General features: G+C 29.0%; 1 protein-coding gene across 3 annotated transcripts in view; it reads right to left on the bottom strand.

Annotated features, from left to right (window-relative positions):
- Window positions 1-23334, bottom strand: part of LOC112593002 (adenylate cyclase type 8) — a 137445-nt gene that overhangs the window by 12941 nt on the left and 101170 nt on the right. For all 3 annotated transcript variants that reach the window (XM_025337193.1, XM_025337192.1, XM_025337194.1), the window contains exons 5-22: window positions 13471-13656; window positions 12367-12540; window positions 11537-11718; window positions 10731-10923; window positions 10505-10654; window positions 10028-10107; window positions 9803-9952; window positions 9251-9387; window positions 9084-9177; window positions 8853-9006; window positions 6405-6463; window positions 6133-6324; window positions 5587-5886; window positions 4755-5267; window positions 4422-4548; window positions 3530-3636; window positions 2506-2620; window positions 561-706 (exon numbers count right to left, since the gene is read on the bottom strand). In XM_025337193.1, coding sequence (XP_025192978.1) covers window positions 561-706; window positions 2506-2620; window positions 3530-3636; window positions 4422-4548; window positions 4755-5267; window positions 5587-5886; window positions 6133-6324; window positions 6405-6463; window positions 8853-9006; window positions 9084-9177; window positions 9251-9387; window positions 9803-9952; window positions 10028-10107; window positions 10505-10654; window positions 10731-10923; window positions 11537-11718; window positions 12367-12540; window positions 13471-13656 — 3059 coding nt within the window. The remainder of the gene's footprint in view (window positions 1-560; window positions 707-2505; window positions 2621-3529; window positions 3637-4421; window positions 4549-4754; window positions 5268-5586; window positions 5887-6132; window positions 6325-6404; window positions 6464-8852; window positions 9007-9083; window positions 9178-9250; window positions 9388-9802; window positions 9953-10027; window positions 10108-10504; window positions 10655-10730; window positions 10924-11536; window positions 11719-12366; window positions 12541-13470; window positions 13657-23334) is intronic.

Raw genomic sequence — 23334 nt, 5'->3', positions numbered from 1 at the left:
CATTATGCTATATATGTTATGTAGATTTATGAATTGATATTATATGATATTGACATGTATAACATGTGATGTTCTTAATTATATCTATGTAATATAAATTGCTATGGTTACCTGCCAAAAATGTTTAAGATGAATAAAATTTCAAATCGAATTTATGATTTGTCATTTGTTGTATGTGTAAAAAATATAACTAAAATAATTTAACAATACATTAAATAACAATGTTTTAATGTTTTTGTACGCGATTCGTATAGTTTATTACATATATATAATTCTTTTATGTTAAGTATACGCGTCATGTAAATTATACATAATATTTTATTATTAACGTCGAAATGCGATTGTTATTTTTCAAATTTTGAAAAATGACATGAAACTACTTCCGAACATAAACCTTGGTCATTATAGTCGATGAAAAAAACATAAAAATATTAAATAAATGCGAATAACGAAAAGCGACGCCGATTTGGCATGCCGCATGATGTAGATATAAAACAAATTATAATTTCAAAACGCCATTCGTAGTGGCGTTAAAATTAATTCAATTTCACAATTCTTACTTTGGCCGTGCCCTCGGGCACTTGTATGCGGCCCATAGTGCCTGTGGAATCCATCCTGGAAGCCTCGTTCACGGTGTTTCCCCATATGTCGTACACGGGTTTCCGCGCTCCGATGACTCCGCCCACTAGGGCACCGCAACTTATTCCTGTCGGACACGAATCGATCGAAATAAAATAACGTTGATCAAAGGATGTAATCTATATTCCGTATACCATTTTGAATATACGCGGTTTGATGTCTACATAATATTGATCATCACATCATTTACATTAATTTTGTTATACTTTGACAGTTTGATGTATATTATTCTATCGAGTGACCCTCACTGTGTGTTTATTCTAATATCCCCCAGACCAGCTATAGATGCATAATAATATGTTTATAATGTATATAATATTTACATTCGTCCAATCGCCTGGCTCCAGACTATCAATTTTAAATATTACATTATTTTTAGCTAGAAAATTGCCAATTTCAAATGTTTAAGTGATATTACGTTTATTTTATAAGCGAATCAAAAGTCTGAACGAATTATAATTATAATATGTATAAATAAATACATTATACTATGTATAGGGTGTTTCATTAAGAACGCCGGATTTAATTCCGTTATTACTTTATTAATATCAAATATTAAGAACAAAAAAATTATATGAGCATGAAGTATACACACTCCGATTTATGTATGGAATATAATATCTAGCATATGTCCACCTCTGCTTCGCTGGTAAGCTTCAGTTCTGGCCACAAAACTGCCTATCACACGCTGACACATATCCTGGTTTAGTTCATCAATAACACGACGAATTTCATCCTTAAGTTCTTCAATGGTTCGCGGTTTATTTTCATAGACGTGAGCTTTAACGTAACCCCAAAGAAAGAAGTACAGTGGGGTTAAGTCACATGACCTGAAAATTATTGGAAATTTAAATCCGGCGTTGGGTGTTTCATTAAGAACGCCGGATTAAAATAAACATAAATATTAAATATTATAAATATATTATATATATATTATAATATATTATTTAAATATTATTTAAGTCCCACTGGACTTCTTTCTTTGGGGTTAGGATAAAGCTCACGTCTATGAAAATAAACCGCGAACCATTGAAGAACTTAAGGATGAAATTCGTCGTGTTATTGATGAACTAAACCAGGATATGTGTCAGTGTGTGATAGGCAATTTTGTGGCCAGAACTGAAGCTTGCCAGCGAAGCAGAGGTGGACATATACTAGATATTATATTCCATACATAAATCGGAGTGTGTATACGTACTTCATGTTCATATAATTTGTTTGTTCTTAATATTTGATATTAATAAAGTAATAACGAAATTAAATCCGGCGTTCTTAATAAAGCACCCTATATGATTATTATAGTGATTATAGAAAAATAATTGTGTCCGTAAACGGCATTAATTTTTCGAAAATAATAGTATACTTCAAAAGAATCAGTAAAAAAATATATAAATATAACCGGAAGAAGCTTTATGAAATATAATAGGGTTATAATTTTATTTTTGGCCATATATTATTCGCAAGTAGTATAAGAACATTGTATACAGCACGAGCACATATTTTATTTTACAATTGGTGTCATGGATTTTTTTCCTATCTTTAGGAATCTATTAAAATAATTATTATACAACAGCCGTTGCTTGAAGTATGCACTTGCAGTCATTTTATTATTTCTTCTTTTTATTCATAGTGAAACGTATTATATTAATAGTTTAATGTTAAATACTGTATTAATATTATTTACGGAGCCACTTATTAAATTAATATTAACAGTTCTAATATATGTGAAATATAATATTGAAACGGTAATCGAGTTTGTTTTTATGATGTCAGTTTGTTGGTTTGATCATAATGAACATAATGTAGTGTATTTGTCTCCATCAATTTTAAAAATAAACAAACTATTTTTTTTTACTAATTACTTACCAACCCTGAGCTGAAAATTATTAAAAGAGTGCACATTGACATCTTGTAAACATTGTTTCATTGCTAATGCGAAGTCGACAAGAGCGCAAAGGTGACCGTATTCGTCTTCTCCGTCCTAAAACAACAATGTTATAAACATATATATTAATATTATTGATTATTTAGAGCTAAATTAAGTTTTTACGCATTAGCCTTTAAGCTATACAAGGTCGAAAATAATATAAATTGTGGAAATTTAAATCAAACACAGAGAAAATATTTCTATTTATAATAATGTTTTCAATAAAATATTATAACTTATAAGTTATAACTAGAGCAAGAACTTTCATGCACTAAAAAGTCATTTAATATGCATTTAAAAATATACACTTATGCATCAAAAAAATTAAAAAATGTAGTTAAATATGCCCTCAAAAAAATTAATACACTAAAATTTATAATCTAAAAATCATATTTTTTATTTAAATATTTAATTTTGATAATTTTATATTATCTCTCTATAAGTTTTAACTGAATTTGATATCACTTTATTGTAATCTAATCTACAACTATGATAAAATGAGTCTCTTTCATCTTAATGAGAATATAGAAACAGTTAAATATAATAATTTGTGTCTTTAGTTATGAAAAATATTCACTGAAAAACTTAATTTTCGAAAAACCTTCAAAATATGCAATACAAGCTAAAAACATGCTCTTATAATTAAAAAATATGTCCTTTAATCCCAAAAATGTATTGTGTTCTTACTCTGCACACGAAAAAGTCAACCAGAAAAAATATGCGAATGCATGAAAGTCCTTGCTCTAGTTATAACTATTAGTCGATATTTTTTTTAATTTTTAAATTATATATAAATGATTTTCAAATAATTTTCAAACAAATATGCATTAAAACAATGAAAATTTATTGTGATTTTACGTTTTTAAAAACATTATAAAAAAAAAAAAATTGGATTTGACGCAGCTATTGGATATAAATGATATAATATTACAGAATATATAATAATATCAATAATATTCTTACTTTAACACCAGGATTTAACCCGGACGCGGCCATGTAGCTCGCACCGACGGTTTTGATTTTCTCAATCGAACCAAATCTCGGTTCCGATAATAATTCGTCGAAGTCAGCTGTAAAAAAAAAATTATTGATGACATTTAACGAACATCGTAATTTATTTATCGTACCACAAATTAATCATTATACATTTGTGTTCTCAAGTTTGTTATTAGTACGCTTGTAATAAAACCTTAAGACAGTTAAAAGTTTAAAAGTATTTAGTGTGAGAAAGTTTTAGTAGTAGACACCCAACCCTATGTATTTCCTAAGGAAAAAAGAAAACTTAACACCAACCAACGCTTTATATTATAGTTCATTAAGCACCGCATGTGTGATATATTACAATTTAGGCCATGAATGAGACGGTAATAATGATAATAATAACTATACTTTATACTTTATAGTATATCACAGCGCGTATTTAGGTAAGTGACAGTTTTAATCGAATCCAACATATATACACTTAACCAACACAATACGTATAATAAAACAGCAGGTACTCACCGTGTGCATGACATAAAATATATTATGTATAATCTATTTATGCATAATGTATATAATGTATATATAAATAATATATATATATATATTTATAGATCACGTGACGTCAAAAATGACGCCCGTTCATATAGTCTCGACTACCCGGATTACAGATTTCATATTGTACAACTCCCCCCCCCCCCCTCTCTTCCCCGAAGATAGCAATATGATAGATAAACGGGTAAAAGAGGCTAAATAATATCATATTTTAATATGAGTATAATACTCGTTTTCTATGTACGTACATGTATATACCAAAAGGTCATAATACTATATAGTAAAATATAAACCGTGTTTACGCCTCACGTGTGCTTACCAATTATTTCGTTCAGCAATCTGATGCACTCCATGCCTTTGTTTATGTCTTCTGAATAAAATTCTGTAAAATTTGGAATGCTTGCAAACATGACGCCAACTTTGTCGATGGACTGCGAGTATAGTTCCTATGAATACAAACACGTTTATAAATGCAACTGAATGAGATTCGTTGTCACAAATATAAGTGGCATATCCATTAGTGCATGTCCGAGGGGGTTGCTTTTTAGACATATTTGTAGTTCAGAACCACATTTTTATGGCGTCTAGTGTCTACCCTTCCAAGCATTATGATATGTTTTTATTTCAATTTTGAACCCTCGCTCCTACTTACGTCAGTAGTGTGCCTGCGTGAGGATGACAAGAAATGGTGGGCGACGTGATCGGGCAATATATTGCGCAACAGTTGTCGGTTGTTGGTCCTGGTCTCGCGCATCTCGGTGAGTTCCCGTTCAGCTTCCCGTTTCCACAGAAAGTCTAGTCGAGAAGTGACCTCTACTAGCCGGGCATGATAGGCCACCAGCACCAGGAACACGATCAACAGCAACAGCATCTGCGACGATAACGGCATGGTCCGGTGCTCAGTGTCGGTCTGTGAGAATACCTGGGGGTAGGCTAGCGACGTGAGTCCCGTGTACACAGCCACCATGATGGATGCCAGGAAAGTCTTGACCAGGAAGTATAACTTGAGCGTGGTGGCTAAGGCTATTAGACACAGGACCCATGTGAACACCAAATACTCGGGGTGCACACAGTCGTTGGATTCTTCGGTCCGCCGTTTCGTCCTTCGGCCGTCGCCGTCCAAGTTGTCTTCTTTCCGGATCAGGTGCTCGTCGGGCGTAAACAGCTAGATTATATAAATGTAAATAAACATGCACGAAATCAACTGGTTTGGACGGTTTATTTATTTTATTTTCGTTTTTTTTTTTTTTAATATCGAACACTGAACGAACCGATCGTCAATATTAATAAATATTTGACAAGTTAAACGAATAGAATGTACTCACTCAGGTATTTACCTAACCGTAAATGTACGTTGTTTAATTATTTTTATTTCACTTGAAAGTACAACGTGATATTTAGTCGGATTTTGTGAAGCCGTCTCCAGATGGGAGACTCGACGCTCGTGTGTCAATTATTAACGACAATGTAATCGAGATACTTACGAGACTCAGAGTAGAAGAAAAACATATAAGTCCGACTACAGCGCAAATGAACATTGTCCGCCTGAACCGGTTTTGCACCAACACTGAGGACATCCTCTGCAAAGCGGACGGCAAGTGCATGAACTCTTCTGCCATGACAAGTGTCAGTGCAGCACAAAGCACAACGGTGGTGAATGCTAAGGCGACCAATAGTTTCATGCATCGGGGCAACATGATCGTTTGACAACATACAACCAGCAGCCATATGATAAAACAACACGCCATGTTTGATTTAAACATGTCCTCGCGTAACTGACAAAACTAAAAATAATAATATTTAAGTTGTATGATCAGTGGTTAAAAACAAATGCACAACATCATTCTGTTATCAAAGGTACGCCATTATATCATAATAGATTTAAGATTTGTATTGATATGTTTGTACTGGTGAGAAATTTGTTTTAATACACTTTACCAATATTTATTATTATAAACGTTATGAAGACAATCGATCAAAAATGATTCGATAAATAAATTTAATATTCTACAACAGATTCGTGAACTTACTTTAGTTTCAATTTCTGATTGTTTGAACCTTAAAGTCCATCGATCTATGTTTTCATTTCTCATTCTTTCATTACTCTCCACTTCGATACAATGATCCATAATGTCTTCGGCGTGTTCGAGGTCTCCTTCAATTGTGATAGGAGTACCACATTCACCATCGTCCATTTCCAGTCCTTGATCACTTGTGTTTAACTTAAAAAAAAAAAAAAAATGAATACATTCAACTTAATTTAGCTTTAATACATTTTAATATTTTAGTAATTTAAACTTACGTTTTCAAATGGTATTTCCGGAGTCCATTCATTGCATTTGCTATCATCGATATAATCCTCTACAAACCATACCAAACTTAAAATTATAATAATCATTGTAAATAAAATATACCCTATCCCCCATAGTAAATTTGGATTTAATCCGAGCATTCATTGTGGATTATAATGCTTAAAACTACTATTTCTAATTATTCGATGTCTCTGTGTTAGAGATATTTAATAAGAATTGCCTCAACAATTTATTTGTTCATAATACTTTTACTGTTAGTTGATATTTATTAATATTTGGGGTATAGGTTTAACCGTTCTTCCTATTTTCTATCGATTCCACTAGCTACTGTTCATAATATTTACCTATCGAGCATTGATTCTAAGGAGAAATGAATTAATACGTATACATTTTACAGTAAAAATCAATTTTAAAAGAGTTCGTAGATATAAATTGTTTTGAATAAAACATTCAGTAAAATATTAATGTGATGGGCGACTTATGCATTTTTTATTTAATATTTGTTTTATAAATTTAAGATTATGTAGGGTCAACAAAATATGTCGGTTTATAGGGTATACCTAATAACAGTATCAAGTATATAGTATTTGATGGAATCAACAGATTTCAAATTTTTGATCAAATATTTTTTGTCGCTGTGGTCTGAATATAAAGTTAACTGATTCTATTGATAACCCTAATGACTATTATTTATCAAATCACGTTTTTTAATAAATTGTAACTATCGAATCGAAATACTTTCAATTGTACTTATTGTTAAATTATTTAATCTAGATACATTTTCAAGACAATAACACGTCAGGTGTCTACATTGGTAATCAAACAGAAATCAAATCTATAAATATCGGAAATAGTTTGAGCTCTGCAGACTCGAAACCACAATAAAGATCTTTAAAGGTGATAATGGAAAATCTTGTCTGAAATGTCAAAATACACGAAAACGCTCCCTAAAGATATCACGAATTATATAAATTCTACAAATATTTTAAATAATAACTACAATAACATAATTTTTATGAATTATACTTATTACAGACAGTTTGGTAAATTTTAATTTAAATAAAAAAATAATAATTTATTGTTAAATTTCACGAATATGAACCATGCTTCTTACTTTTTTGCATTAATTTATTTAGTAATTAAATTAATAAAAAAAATATACGTTAACATTTTTGGTTTCATTATTTTACATATTATACGCCAAAATACTCTTTAGTAAAAATGTAATTAATATTAAATAGTACGATAGGATCTTGATAAAAATAAATAATATATAAAAAAAAAAAACTAAAGAAATCTTGTGATAATACAGCTGTAATAATAGTCAAGATGATTGATGACTTATGTAGGCCTATAACTGTAAAGCTTTAACGAGGTTAAAAAACTCAAAATATCTTAAATCTTAACCAACCTATTTTTAGCGACTACAAAACTTTTACAGACTAAAGATGTATACATACTGCCGAATGTCCAATTAATTCTTGATAATATTATACTTAGTATACGCCGGATATGGTGTTTAAAAAATAAATATAATTTATGAACATATTTATATATTATTATTTTAGCGCACAATATTCTTTATCTCTGTAAAACCAAACCCAATCTGCCATTTAACGAACTTACTTGTACTAACAATATTGAACAACGCACATGTACGGAATGGCCCACACTATACTATTATTATAGCTGTACTGAATGTATCGTTGCAGTACCGTGAATATTATTACTAACTTTGACTTATGTGATGATACAATATTTATTATTTAAATTAAAACAATGTGTTTATTGTTGAACAACATAAAGTTAACTAGGTACGTGTGTATGTAAATATATATGAATCATGTGTTGTGGCTAGCGATTTTGTCCCACGGCATGTTTGTTCGAATAAATTAATAAATTATGCAAAGATTGATAAGCCGATATTATAGATATATACTTTAAATAAATTAAAAGTAGTCATTTTACTATACATCGTACATTTTGAGATTTATTGTTTTTTAGAGTGAACTATAAATCGGACTGCAAAAATAAGTTTAAATAAGTATTTAACTATAACATTATAGGCATGTTAATTGGATAATTCAATCGACGAAAATATCAGTTATAGTTATTATTGATCAACAAACAATGACAGCAGATACCTATAAGTACAGGTATTAATATAGTGTATTGATTTGAATCGTTTAAATTATAAATAATTCAATATAAAATTATGAAAAATATTCGTATACCTACCTATATATTTTTATATTAAGTGAGTATTAAATTATTGTATGTTTAATAAATGTAAATAATATACCTGTTATACCTATTAGTATATTTATTCCATTCATGAAATATCAATTAGCCGATAATTAATATACTAGGTATTCTATTACTATGTTAAGTTTTAAGCATTTAGTTTATTTAAATTAATTTAATAGACAATAAAATACCAATTTTTGGTGATATTAGATTCTGCGCATTTGAATTGAAACATAATTTCTCGTCTGACCACAAGCGCGGTCTCGAAGAATTATTTTTTTGTAGCTTTCTGTGACCTCGACAAGGTTCTTGTTCCTTAATCAAGAACGTTTCAATCCCGTGATCCTGCAGCGTAATAAAATACAATACCGTGTCATATTTGGATAATTTTGAGTAATTGTAATAAATTATGATAATTATACCCTCAAATAAGCATCGCGATTTTCCCCGTGACCGGGTTCTGTATCGTAGGCTTCTTCTAAACAATCTAGAGTAGCCTTAGATATGTGAACACGTCTAAAACCGAACGGTTTGTAATAATTAACATTAAAGTTAACGTGGCAAGAGAGTAAACGTTTTAAAAATATACCCAGGTATTCCGCCCGACTCCAAGTGATTGGCTAATGTCACATCGTAAGACCACACGTCAAATTGCCACTTTCTGAGTCCTAAGACGCCACATAGAACTGACCCTGAATGTATTCCGATGCGCATATTTAGATCGACCTGTTTGAAATCCAAGAATTTGGTGTTAATATTTTTATTTAATTGACGCGACCTATTTTATCATGGTCGATTTACGTTCAAATTAATCACGCCGTATGCGCCTGAAATTATTTTTAACATAAACGAGATAAAGTCGTGCAACGTTAAAATTTTTTTTAAACGTTGTACAAACACATTAGCTCTTGTGCCTTATCCATAACCTTTTAATAAATAACTAATTTAACATCAAAAACTAATGCCACCATGAGTGGTAACGTATTTTAAGGGTATGTGTTCACATTGTACGCAATGTATATATGAATGAATATACAACTAACAAATCGGTGTGTAGATTTAAAAAAAAATTTTTTTTAATCACAAACGGGTTACATCATTTACAAGTGTAATTTTAATTTATAGTATTATATGTTCTTACGTTCAATTTATTCCGTACTTCCTTAATCGCGTTTATCATATGTAAACCCATTTCTACACAACAAACGGCGTGATCTTGTCTAGTTTGAGGAAGACCTGAGACACAATAATAACAATCTCCCAAAAGCTTGATACGAAGACAATGGTTTTCCTAATTAACAGATTTAATAAGTTATAAATTATTATCATTAATAAAATGTATTATTTTTTAATAAAAATGTCGTACTGCAGCTAGTTTATCGAAATTAGCGAATAGATCGTTCAGTACTCTGACTAATTCTTGAGCACAAGTACGACTCGCCCACTCTGTGTAAACAAATAAAAATTTAACAGTAGGTTAGACAGATTTATAAATATATATTTTCATGAATTTATGTTTAAAATTTTTATTAGCATAGTTTCAATAATATTTACTAAAAAATAGACTAATAAATATTTAAATAGATAACTATTAATTATAAATAATATAATCATATAACTAAGAAACTACATAATGTATACGATAAAAAAAATGTATTACTTTTATTGCTTGACAAATTAAAACTATGTAAACTGAGTAAATTAGGTATAACTAAAAACTATTAAAATATGTAGCGTATAGGATTTTGTAAAATAATCAATTAATTTAAATTATTTTAAACAAAATATTTACATCAAACGATTAAGTATTGATATATATATAGATTGTAAATACTTCACTGACCTGTAAAACCTTTAATGTCTGCAAACAAAATACTGACGTCTTCGTAGCGATGAATGTAGATTCGGTGAAATTGATTTGGCATAAAAGGTCCTTTGTCCGTTTCAGAAGCAATATCTTTAATTATTTCCCTAGCAACGAAATCTGGCAAAACTATATCAAACAAAATATGTTAATAACATTGAACAACGACCGATTTGTACAACAATATATTGTGTTGTCAGCCAACCCGAGAGTAAAAGTTTTTCTTGTTGTTCGTTTTCCTTTTGGGTTTTGAACCGGGCTTCGGTGGACCTATGCGTTTCTAAAAATGCTTTTCGTTGACTTCGGTCCGTTAAGTACTTTGTATACATTCCAGCAAAGTTGACGGCAGCGTACAATAGACCCATTGCGGTTAGCTGGCGAATGACGCACAGTCTATTCTGTAATGGTGGAAAAAAAAATGTTAAAAATGTTAAAAATAATAAAAATCTTTAAGCTAGGCTTATAATATGGTAATGAATCATTAGTAATGAGACACGCGAGGCCATTATTATTGTTACTTTATTGTTGCTATCGCACATTTTAGGTGAGTAGCAAGAACGTATTCATACGATGACCAGTTGTTACAGACGACTGGTTAGTTATTTTAGAACTAAAACGTCTATAATATTATATATTAATACATTAAATTATGGGTACTATAAAAATTAAATCAAAACAATTTTTCGATATATTTGTTATTGAAAAAGAATTATCAATGTTTAGAAATACCAAGAAAAAAAAAATGATAATATAATTGGCAAGTATTCATAATGCGAATAAACACATCGGGGCTTTACCAGCACAAAAGTAGGTGTGAATTATTGCGTATTATTCAAAAGTAGCTAATCGTGTGCGACTGGTATTGGCCAGAGGGAATTCTAATGTTGTTTGTAAAGTTTCGATTTTATATATAGACATCATCGTAGCACACGACAAGAGAACTCGGACCTGCGCTGCTTGTCCAATCGATGTATCGATTAGGTAGCTGAATAATTAACGCTAGAAAATTACTTTTTCTTTTGATGATTTTGTGTAACTGGTGATGAGTATGTGTAATAGTGCGGTCGAACAACCGGCCAGTATGCACCATCTCAACGGAAGCGGTAGCATGGCATAAGTAACGAAAACGATGAACAGCACGTACCACACTAGATATTCTCTAGATCCTTGACCATAACTCTCCCATACGAAACCTTTAACACAACACATAATATAGAATTTAATAAAATTGTCGGATATATATTATTATACAGTATACTTAATTACTGTCTATGTACCAAAGCCACGGTGACATAATATGCAATTACGATTTACGGACACCCAGATGGGTTCATTATTACATAGAGTGATTTACCGGGTCAACTCACTCCTATGTTTTTTTCAGTACCTAATTAATTTATTCATATTCTAATTTTTGAAATTTTCAAATAAAAACAAAAAACACCATTTATAAAAAAATGTATATACCATATTTTCAAGTTATTGATATATTTTGTACCACTCAAGAAGTGTTTTATGACGATAGAAATTTGTTTTTCAAATGAGAATAACTCTTCCTTTTTTGTCAATTATTTAGTAAATAATTTTATTGACAATTTTGATTTTTACTCTAACCTGATCATTTAAAATTATAAATTGATGTATACTGTGATAAAAGTAACTAATTGTTTATATATACCTATTACGTCTAAAGGTAATGTAGCTCAATTTTTACAATATTATCACATCAGAAGAACTAATACCTACTTACATTATGCGTGCTATGCAGTTTATCGTTAACGTTATGCTATTATGTATTTTTTGTTATAAGTAGTAAATACAATATATTATCGCGTGGTTACCTTGTATATTAATGAAACACCACGTGAAAACGGCTGCCCACTGGAGATAGTTATTGGCAAAGCATTTCCACCAACCGAGCAGACATACGGTGAGATTGGCGAACATTGTCAGACACGTCCATATGGCCCTTTGGCTATGGTACGGCTCGTGGTAGGTCGGCAACAGCCACACACCTGTTTGCGTAAGAAAATCGTCAGTTATTGTAATGTACATAAATCGCGTTTAACAATAATATTTTATGGGCGCGTGTAAATTCCACAAATTGCGACTTTTTTAGACCGTTTTTCATGTAAATTCCACTGGTTTGTTATTTATATCTGAAAAAAAAAATGTAAATTCCTTCGGTACATTTTTATTTTTATTTAGATATTCGGGATTTACCCTTTTACATTTGTGATAAATTAATTAGTATTAAAGTATAGATATGATATAAAATTATTAAACACGCAACAACAATAAAACAATAGTTAGCAATAATATATTAAGTTACAATAGATAATAGAAACATAATTTATGTTCAGATTTCTTATTTATACATACAGGTAATATATTTAAAATTTAGATACTTATATTATGTTTTAAACAAATTTAAAAAAAATATGTATTAATTAATAGTGATCACTAGTTAGTGTAGTTAATTATTTTACCGTCGGTAAAGTTAACATGTTTTTAGATCAAAAATATGTACAGGTGGAATTTACATGTTTTAAATGCAACACAAATATCGACTACCTATAAATCGGTGGAATTTACAATCGCCCTATTTTATTTAATAATTGCCGTGATGACTATATTGTTGAAAGTGGAAATCTCTCGTTCGAAAGCATATTTGTTGACTATATGTTTTATATTATTAAATGTGCGTGGACCATACTTCTTAATATCATAGATTTAAAATAAATAATAATAACAGTACAAATGCGACGTGACGCTATTACTATATATGAATGGTGTTGTACTAACGGTATATTATCATAACTTCTTCGTTATACATATTACTTTATAGTATTGTGTTATTATTTTATTTTTACCTTTGAAATTTCTTCAATAACACATTTAATCAATAGTCGAAATAATTTTCGTAAATCTGAAAGACATTTTACCGGCTAAAACTGCTTTAAGTGTCATGTCGACGAAATTAACGATGATTAAGGACTTCTGCCGTTGTCTGTGCGAGTATCTTTGATACGATAGCTCAAGACTGGGTTTTCGAAAACTGTTGGTGAGCGTTGGACAATAAATGCCTTTGTAAACTCTGCCTTTTTTGAACACAGGATCCGTGTACTCGACTGTAACAAATAATAATTACACCATTAAGCATGCCGGCGCATCAAGATTAGTATTACAACAGTATAATACCACTATAATTGATTATGCGCTACACTGTAATCGATGATCCGAAAAAGTTATTTATTTTTTTTAACATAAATTATGAAGTAACAGAATTCATTTAAAATGCAGTCGTTCGTAGAGGTTATTTAAGGAGATTATATATTTAAAAACTACCAACGTAATAATGTTGTCATTAAAAAATATCCTTTTTTAAAAAAATTTAAATATTACTCTTATTAGTACCTAATTACTCGAAAAATTTTAAGAATATCATCAGCCTCTATAAAAATTACTAGATTTTTCATTGTTTACGTTGTAATCTAGAGAGTACATACATTTTTCAGTAACTAAAATAAAAATAATTCATATATACGCCGTTTTCTCGGGATTAAACAGGTTTCTCTTTAATAATGTAATTTATAATGTATTACAACACGTTAAAAAGCCGGCGAAGTCGCTCCGCTGTATAGTAAATATTGAGTATACTTCGTCATCGAGTAAATCACTGTAATAGAGGTGTTAAATTTTAATTGAATTACTACTCATACATTTTTTGTAAAAAACAAAAATTATTGATAAATTATCACTCTGTTAAATATAATACTTAACTACACCTTGCATGTTTAATAATAGGTGCCTACGCAATATTGTATTCTTACATAATATGCACATACCGATTCTAAACCATGACAAAACAAAGTAAAAAAATAGTGAATGTAAAAAAATCGAAAAAATATGAATGAAGTAAGTTGACATTATTATACGAAATCGAAAACAGCGAAATTTAATTTATTTATTATATTTTGTATTCACAAAAGGTGTTGTGTCTTATCGTTTTTTTTTTTTTTTTGTAGATATAAAGCACAAATTTCCAACACTCTATTATGTCTACCCTTTACTGAATTAGTCCTTGGCAATAGGTATTTTCCGATTCGTAACAATTCCATACACTAATTGAATATTTCAGCAACCTACGAACTTTTTCAATTTATTGGGCGTACTATTCCGTTGTCAATAAGTGGTTCTTAAATGTTTTCGTTATTTGTGTAGCATTATGAACCTATTAATTTTTCAAACGCATCTATCACAACATTTTCTAGTATAAATGCTAATATTAATTGTAAGAGTCGTATCTGTAATGGAAATAGCAAATTTAATGTACATTTTTGACCGTATAATGGATTTGTTTTATTTTACACCAAATGGATAAGAAAAAATGAAAATTGTATTCTTTATGTTTTAAATTTGAAAATACTTCTTTAAAATGATGCATTGATTGATCCCATTTAAAATCTGACATAAATTACTTAAGTGATACAGTTGGCTTATTTTTTATTATATCGTCTAAGGAGGCGTACATATTAAAATTAAAAAAAATAAATAAAACACCAATAAAATAATACGCAATACACTCGATAATTGTACATAACTAAAGTCTATATCTTTGTATAGCCGCTATACCTCATTATAGTGTAAAGATAATGTGTATACTTGTGTTGCGTTCACCATTCACGATAAACGCCATAACGGATATTGCATTGAGTCTAGACTTTAGACAGTTGTAACTTATTACTGTAATTGACTCACATGTATCTGATTATATAGGTTACAAGAAGTATAGTTTTATTATTATTTATGGTTTTTCAACAAACATTTGATATACGTTTTTTCGCTATGATTCAGTTTTGTTAAATTTTTCCTATGACTTTGATTTACTATCTACCCTTTTGCTATTTTAGCGAGTTATCGCACATGCTCACTTTTTCATATTCATAATATTACAGTATATTGTCCTTATTATACATTACGCATAGAAATAACAAAAATCAAAAGAATATCTATCTATATATATATAACGTAAACACTGTAACTTTCAAATAAATGTGAATCGCTCGCATTATAAAGTATATCATATTACCGGCGAACAATATTATATATTATAGATAGATTTAAACGAGTCGTCGAAATTTTTGGGTTACCATCCTCGGGGAAATAACAATATTAAACGTGTATTATTTTCCACAGAGAAATACAATTACAATTCGCGATGGCTTACCGCAAGGGCCGTTTACCTGTGTTTAAATATTAGGTATGTTATAGAGTGCAATTTTTGTATTCAGTATAATATACAGGTATACCTCGAAACGGTTGCTCGCCCAGCTGTGGATTAAAGTATTAAATAATAATAATAATAATAAAAAAAAAAAATTAAAAATTAACATTTTCATTGCTAAAAATTTTAGTATTTAAAACGTACCGTTGGGATACGGTATAAAATTAAAATATATTTTTTTAAATGTATTTAGTTTCCACGAAAAAATAGAATTAACCGACCCGACAATAAACTCAATACGGACTTTTTAAATATAAAATATTGACTAATAAATTAATAAATTGGATTCTAATAAATGATTATTTAATATATATACATAAATTAAAATTAATATATATCCTTGCAACACAACATCACCTACTTCACAAAACATATACTTAATGATTACATTAAGAAATCAGTTTCTATTAAACGATGATGTTTTGAATATGTATTATACTTATGGTAAAAAAACTTAGTTATTTTTGACCACATACAGATTCAAATTTTTATATTTTTCTGTGTTTAGAATTTTCTTGTTAATATTTATTTTATTTTATTTATTCTAAGCATATAATATTTGTTGTCAATTAAGTTCAGAATTATATATATCGTCTAAATGGAAAAACTAAATAATTTAATTTATCAAACGCCAATATCACATGTATTTTTTCATAAACATAATAATTAGTAGGTCTTATAAAGACATAACTGGTTGAGTGTCTGATAAGTAATTATAATTTCAATCAATTATGCTAACTCTATTTTATATGTGGTGTTTAAAATAACGAACAATTTATAAATGTTTTAAACCAATCAAACATATATATTTTAAGCACCCATTTAAAAGTTAATAAGATTTGTTAATAACTATTTAAATACGCATAATACATATATAATTTTACAGAAAAAAATTCTTAGTTTCTATTTTTTTTCTGTAGAAGAACGGTCGATTACTTTTTCAGAATCGACATAAATGTTTCTATTTATGAGCACCTACATTAAACAATGCTAAATCGATTAGTTTATATTTATAGCAGTAGCGTTTCACTAATAGATCTAAATTATTTTTAGAGAAGAACATTTTCTTTCCGGATTTACGGTTGACACAGGTAAAGTAATCAAAACTTTTAATAAAAAATGAAATACTTGGAAAAAAGTTTCGATTACAGTTAAAATATGCTTCAAGTAGTCCGTTGTGGTATACACTGCATACGAACTGAGTCCCAATATAATCTTTTATGACAAATTGAGCCCGGGTTATTTTAGGGTGTATAGTGTATACCAATGTCCAATCGAATCCCTCGAAATTTTAGGTATAATACTAATTGAGTCTCATCAACGGTAGGTAATAATTATTATTGATACTAGCGATGGTAGAAAATATGAAATCTAAAATCCCCGGCCTATGTAATAGTTACTATATTATCTGACAAATCATAGAAATAACTTGAATGAAAAAACGTATCGTCTCCATACCTAATATATATGTATATTAAGGCACAAGGGTAGGTATATTAAGGGTTGACGGGTTGACCCTCTATAGGTACCGCCTTCTATAGCTCTATTATTATTCGTAATATTATACCAAACAGTTAACACATAGGCACACACACACACACACTATTATATAAAACTATATAGAAGCAAAAATGCCAAATCGATATTCATAAAAATATATTTTATAAAATTATTATTATAAGTTTACGTGACAAGATTATTATAAAGGAAATCGAAGAAAACAATAATGTTCCCGTAAATAACATTTAATGAAAATATTTTTGTCATACGAAATTATCACTGTATAGTCAATTGTAAAGCAAAGGATCATGGTTGAGTATAAATTGATAATGGGGGAGGGATTGTAGTGAAATCGTAAACGAGTGTGGTTTATATACATTTAAGTATTAGTGTTATTAAATATTATAGATACTTATAAGTTATAATCTTAATATATTTACATAATAAATAAAATCTGATATAATATCTACCTGTAGCATAAATATACAAACGATTCAAATTACGCTGATTATACAGGTATTTGTATTAATTGTATCGATGACATTAAAATAATTTACATTCAAATGATTTTCTTATAATATGAATAAGGTTCGTTGACAACACAATATTGTAATAGGTATTTATAATCCCATCATCAGATATATATATTTTATAGAATAATATAAATTTATTATGGAAATGGAAACATACAAAGCAATTTGAGTATAGATTTAAAATAGATTATTATAAACTATATTGGTAGTAGCATTAACTATTGCATTTTATTGTTACTTATAATATACATTTACTGTAAATAATAAAAAAAATCATTTAAAATGTGTTAAGAACGTTGTAAGTGTAAAAATCTTTAAAATTTAGAAACACAAGGTTAAAACAGTGGAAGAAATTAATGTTCCTCGAATGATTGACGGCTTTACTAACTGAAAGTTTAAACTATAAAATAATATATTATGTACAGCATACGCTACGCATATTGTTATAAATGATCGATTTAAATAAAATTACCTACTATATTTTGGAAATTTTAAGTTTTTTAGACATGGGGTTTAGTAATGCTTCTTTTGCCTATTAAATCTGTTTATACCACTGAAATCCCGTGTCGGAAAATAATATATTTAAAATACGTTATGGTATAATCGTTAGCTGTTGTGCTGAACTATTTATAAAATTTATATGGTTATATTATAAACATTTATCTAATTAACAAGCTATACCGATGCATAAGTCTGGGGTATATTTAGGTATATCGATTGGAGAGAGAGATTAAAAAGTATATATTCCATAGTATATATTTACCGCGATTATTGGATTTTATAGGAATTGGTCGCATTTGGAGTTGCTTCAGTAGTCATTATAAGTGCAGTATATATTTATTGATTCAAACGCAAGTATTTCGTGGTCAACTAAAGGAGTGCAATTTTTGATTATCTACACTAGTCAAATTTAATTTGTAATAATTACTAATAATTGATCAACCAAATGCTTCTTACAAGTTTGGATAATTCTGTTGCATAGGTAAAAAGTGTATGAAGTTTTGACTAAGGGCATAGATCAGAAAAAAATTATGCAACGGAATTTCAGAATAAATAATAATAACAAATATAGTTGCAGCCTACAGATATAATAGTTAAAACATTAATAATAAATAGGAGTATGATGATTGATGATCATTGAAAATATTTTGTTTAGAAAATGCAAGAGTATAAAATGTTCAGACCTAACGTCATGTTTCTATTATTTTTTTGACTGTTTCTATAAAATATAGCTAGAACTCGATGTATGTGTCTTAAACTTTCTACAACATAAAATTACTGAAAAATGTAACACACATAAATATATATATATATATATATATTATGTTTTTTTGAATAATTATTAGTTGATAAAGGACAAAGTTATCTTACTGTGTATAACAGATTGAATAACTAAATGGTTAAAAATATAACAAATTTAATAGGTATAAGTATACTTGTGGGTTGTATCAAAATAGTAGTTCTATTCTTTTAACTAAACGTCCGTTAAACACTCAATTTAGAAGTCAATATTAAATTGATCTCTATAAATAAATCAAGAACTATGTGATTTTTTTAACAGTAAGATATCTTTATTTTAAAAAGTATTAAAGTTTTTGTAAATATTTTTTTTTTTAATTTAATTTTAAGTTATTACAAAACTAAATTAAAAAAAAAAAAATTAATTTTCAATTTTTATTCTTTTGAAAGATTATTAATATAAATTTATAATGTTATATTCTTAAGAGTACAACATGTTTCTAAAAATTGAATTCTAAACTTAAAGTTAATTTTCAATAACTTATAAGTTATAAGTAATTAAAGTTTAGATTTAGCAGGGTATACTTTCTTATGTAATGACTTCAAACTAGGTAAAAAAAAATAAATATATAAACATTTGAGATGATTAGTGTTTAAAGTTAACTGTTCAATAATGCATAATTATGTTATGTATTAAATAAAACATAAAAAATTACCCAAGTAAAATGTATGCATTTTTAATTTCAATATTAGCATCACATAAAAAATTAACAACACAAATATACGAAGAATGGTTTTATTATTAATGATAATAGCATAGGTAATATACAGTTGAAAATGGAATAGTTGAATATGTTTTAGTGTCTCTTAAAATAAAACCGTGAAAATTTAAAAATGAAATGTTTCCGGTTTTCTTTTAACCGCAGAAACTATAGTTCAAGAATAAAACAATAAACGAACCGCCGTTGTTAAAAATTTAAGACTGGGGAAGGGACGAAGACAATTATTACTAGAAATACAGTGGCTATATATTTGTGTTAACTGTTAAAAATTATGATAAAATAAATAAAATAGGTCGCTTAATAAATAAGCCGGAGGGCGCGGATAATGCTATTATTCGTGAAAAGTGCCTACTTAAACTTTGAATACACATTCTACATTGAGCCGGGTGACGACTACGCGGAGTAATTTTGGCAATTAATTTATTTTGAATAATGAAACGCGCGTCGCGCTTAGTAATACCTATACAGCATACGGCTATACGTACTAATTGTGTTATTTGCGTTGGACAATAATTACATTGTGATTAAATTTGTTATATCTACACTACAGTGTAGTAGTAAAATGTAAACTGCATGCAGTGACGCCGCTATAGTATTATATATTATTATTATTACTATTATTATAAGGGCGCGTTATGATCGTGTTTAAAATTAGCATCCTGGCAGTGGTGTTCAGGCCATCGAAATTGAATTATTTCGACACACGGCGTACGTATGATATTATATACACACAGCGACAGTCTTCGAAACAGACGCCAAATCGGTCACGCTTGTCACATCTCTACGATAACACTAAAACTGCGGGGCGTTCGCACTCGAAGAAATATTGACAAATTGTGTGATTCGGTATTGTATTACAGTTCTCCCCACGGTCTGCTCGGTAAATGTAATATTTGGTTCCAATCCATAGTATAATGAATGATTGAGTTGTTTTGAACGTGCGAGTTAAAAGTTGCACCGCAACGGTGAAAAGCCGACGCCCCGTAGACTATAGTGTATTATAAATATCGTTTTATAAGTGGATGCGAACGGAGTGTATCGAAGCACGCACGTGTGCCAATGAATTTGAAATTATTCGAATATTCGATTAAAAACTGCAATTACAGCAATATATAGACAGAAATTTAGTGCACCAACCGATACAATTGTACTGCCGGCGCTTTCTTCCATGTTTATGTCGGTCGAATTTATCTATATGGTGCTCGATACACTGAAGTCTCTTGCCCGAGTGTGCTGCCGACAGTGGCGTGACGTAGAGTCGTCAGTAGGTAAGCGACTCAGATATATATTATACGCAATAGCTATAGCTAACTATAGCATAATATTTGGAAGTCAACTTCCATATGCGTGGTAGTCAATGTTTACATTAATTATTGTCATCATTTCTCATCATCATAAAAATAATTTAAATTAAAACGTTAGTAATTTAATATAATATTTTTTTTTATAATAATTATTAAATATCCAATAAGATTGTTAATTACGTGTGATGAATGCATATAACCAGGGGTGGACTGGGCCACCGAAGTACTGTGTGCATTTACACGGTGGGCTGGTTTTATATGATATCCGTTAGACCGATACAAAATACGTAGCCCGACGTGTGAACATTGTATAAAAAATATTTTTATAGGCAGATATTATTTGTAAACACTATATTATATTCAATTTTATAGAAGTTTGATTCCCCGCGTAAACTAATCTATGTATTATAATATATAATGCTGTGCTATCAGCGGTCGACCGCCACTGAAGAATGGTCGGGATTTTTACTAAGTAGTTTAGTGCTTATAGTATATTTAAGTATTTGGATTTAGCCACAAATCTACTTATATATTATTAAATATTTATTATACACTATCCCTTTATAGGAGAACAATATGATAATAAATTCAAACTGATGAAGACGATGAAGTGATAACAAACAAAAACATTGACTACCACGCATTTGGCTTTCGGCTACTTAATAATACTGCGTAACATATAATCAATTAGCTATCTAGTATAGTATATATGTCTGTGGTAAGTGATCACTAAAAATTAATTATATCCCACAACGCACGAATCTATGTGCAGAAGCTAATTATAATATTGTTCTCTGTTGTTTACCGTACTCAAAAATCGTAAAATTAACATCTTTATCGTGATCATCACTCATCATAATAGTTTTAAAAATATAAATAATAATTATTATACAAAATTATTTAAATAATTGATTATAAATTTTATAACCAATAAATAAAGAATATCGACTATAGAGTAATAAATGGGGGTTACCCATTTGCGCCAAAAAAAAAAAAAAAAATAATTCGTTTTGGGTAAAGCCAATTTACGCCAAAATAGAAAAGTATGTTTTTTCCGACAGCCCATTTGCGCCAAATTTACCTGCGTAAAAATGTTACATTTACGAATTGGTTAATTCACATGTTTAAAGATGTCATGTCTGTAACGTATAATAAAGTTATTTTTATAAGTCTATAGATAAATAGATTTTAAAGCTTTGTTTATTTTTGGGTAGAAAGATAGAAAACAAGTTTTATATCAGTTTTATTATTATATGATGTATCTAGCTCAGTTATAGTCATTCGCGAAAAGAACGATTGCAGTGTGATCAGAAATTCGTTTCGTTACACTACATGTCTACATGATATTATTATTTAATCAATATAATTATATTATACTAAATAATATTTGAATTATAAATTATAAGAATGGAGTTCGTGATAAGCACAAGAGGGGGAAAATGGTTGTAGAAAATGACTATAAGTATATTTTAGTATAATAAACATCTTCAAAAAATGTTGAAAATAAAGTTAGTAAATCTATACTTACTATTTATTATTGTTTAAAGAATTTGTATTATTGATTATTATTTTAAAAAAACAAAAAAAAAATATGTATTTACTAAATATTTTTTATTGCTTAAAAACGTTTTTATTATTAATTATTGTTTGAGAAAAAAACATATTAATTGGTTGTAATTATATTAGGTAAATTTAGCACAATTGGGCTGTCGGAAAAAACATACCTTTTTTTTTTTTTTGGCGCAAATGAGCGATGCCCTAATAAACATTGAACAATATTAGTTCAAACTAGATAGGCAATAAATGGGGGTGGCTGATGACAGTCTCAGTATCGTATTAACGCGATAGAGTAAATATAATGTTGATGATCAAAATCACGATATGATTGATGGTTGCATGATAATATAAATAAGTATTAGGTATCAATGTATCATCACAGTTTTTTGATACGCACCCCACTCTCAAATATTTCTTCACTTCACCTAAATCGTAGTTCACCTCTTCTTGTTGGCTTGACAATATGGATCTTATTGCCGCGTAAATATGATAATTTGTAAAAAAATGTGTTAATACCAAAACACAAAACAAACCGATCAGAAGTAAAGAACTGCGACATAGGCCAGGGTTAAAGGATATATGCCCATACTTAAAGACTATTACAATT

Source organism: Melanaphis sacchari, unplaced genomic scaffold, assembly GCF_002803265.2.
Source record: "Melanaphis sacchari strain LSU unplaced genomic scaffold, SCAv2.0 Contig19_pilon_pilon, whole genome shotgun sequence".
NCBI lineage: Eukaryota > Metazoa > Arthropoda > Insecta > Hemiptera > Aphididae > Melanaphis > Melanaphis sacchari.
Note: the sequence above shows the minus strand (reverse complement) of the source record. Positions and strands in the feature narration are given on the sequence as shown.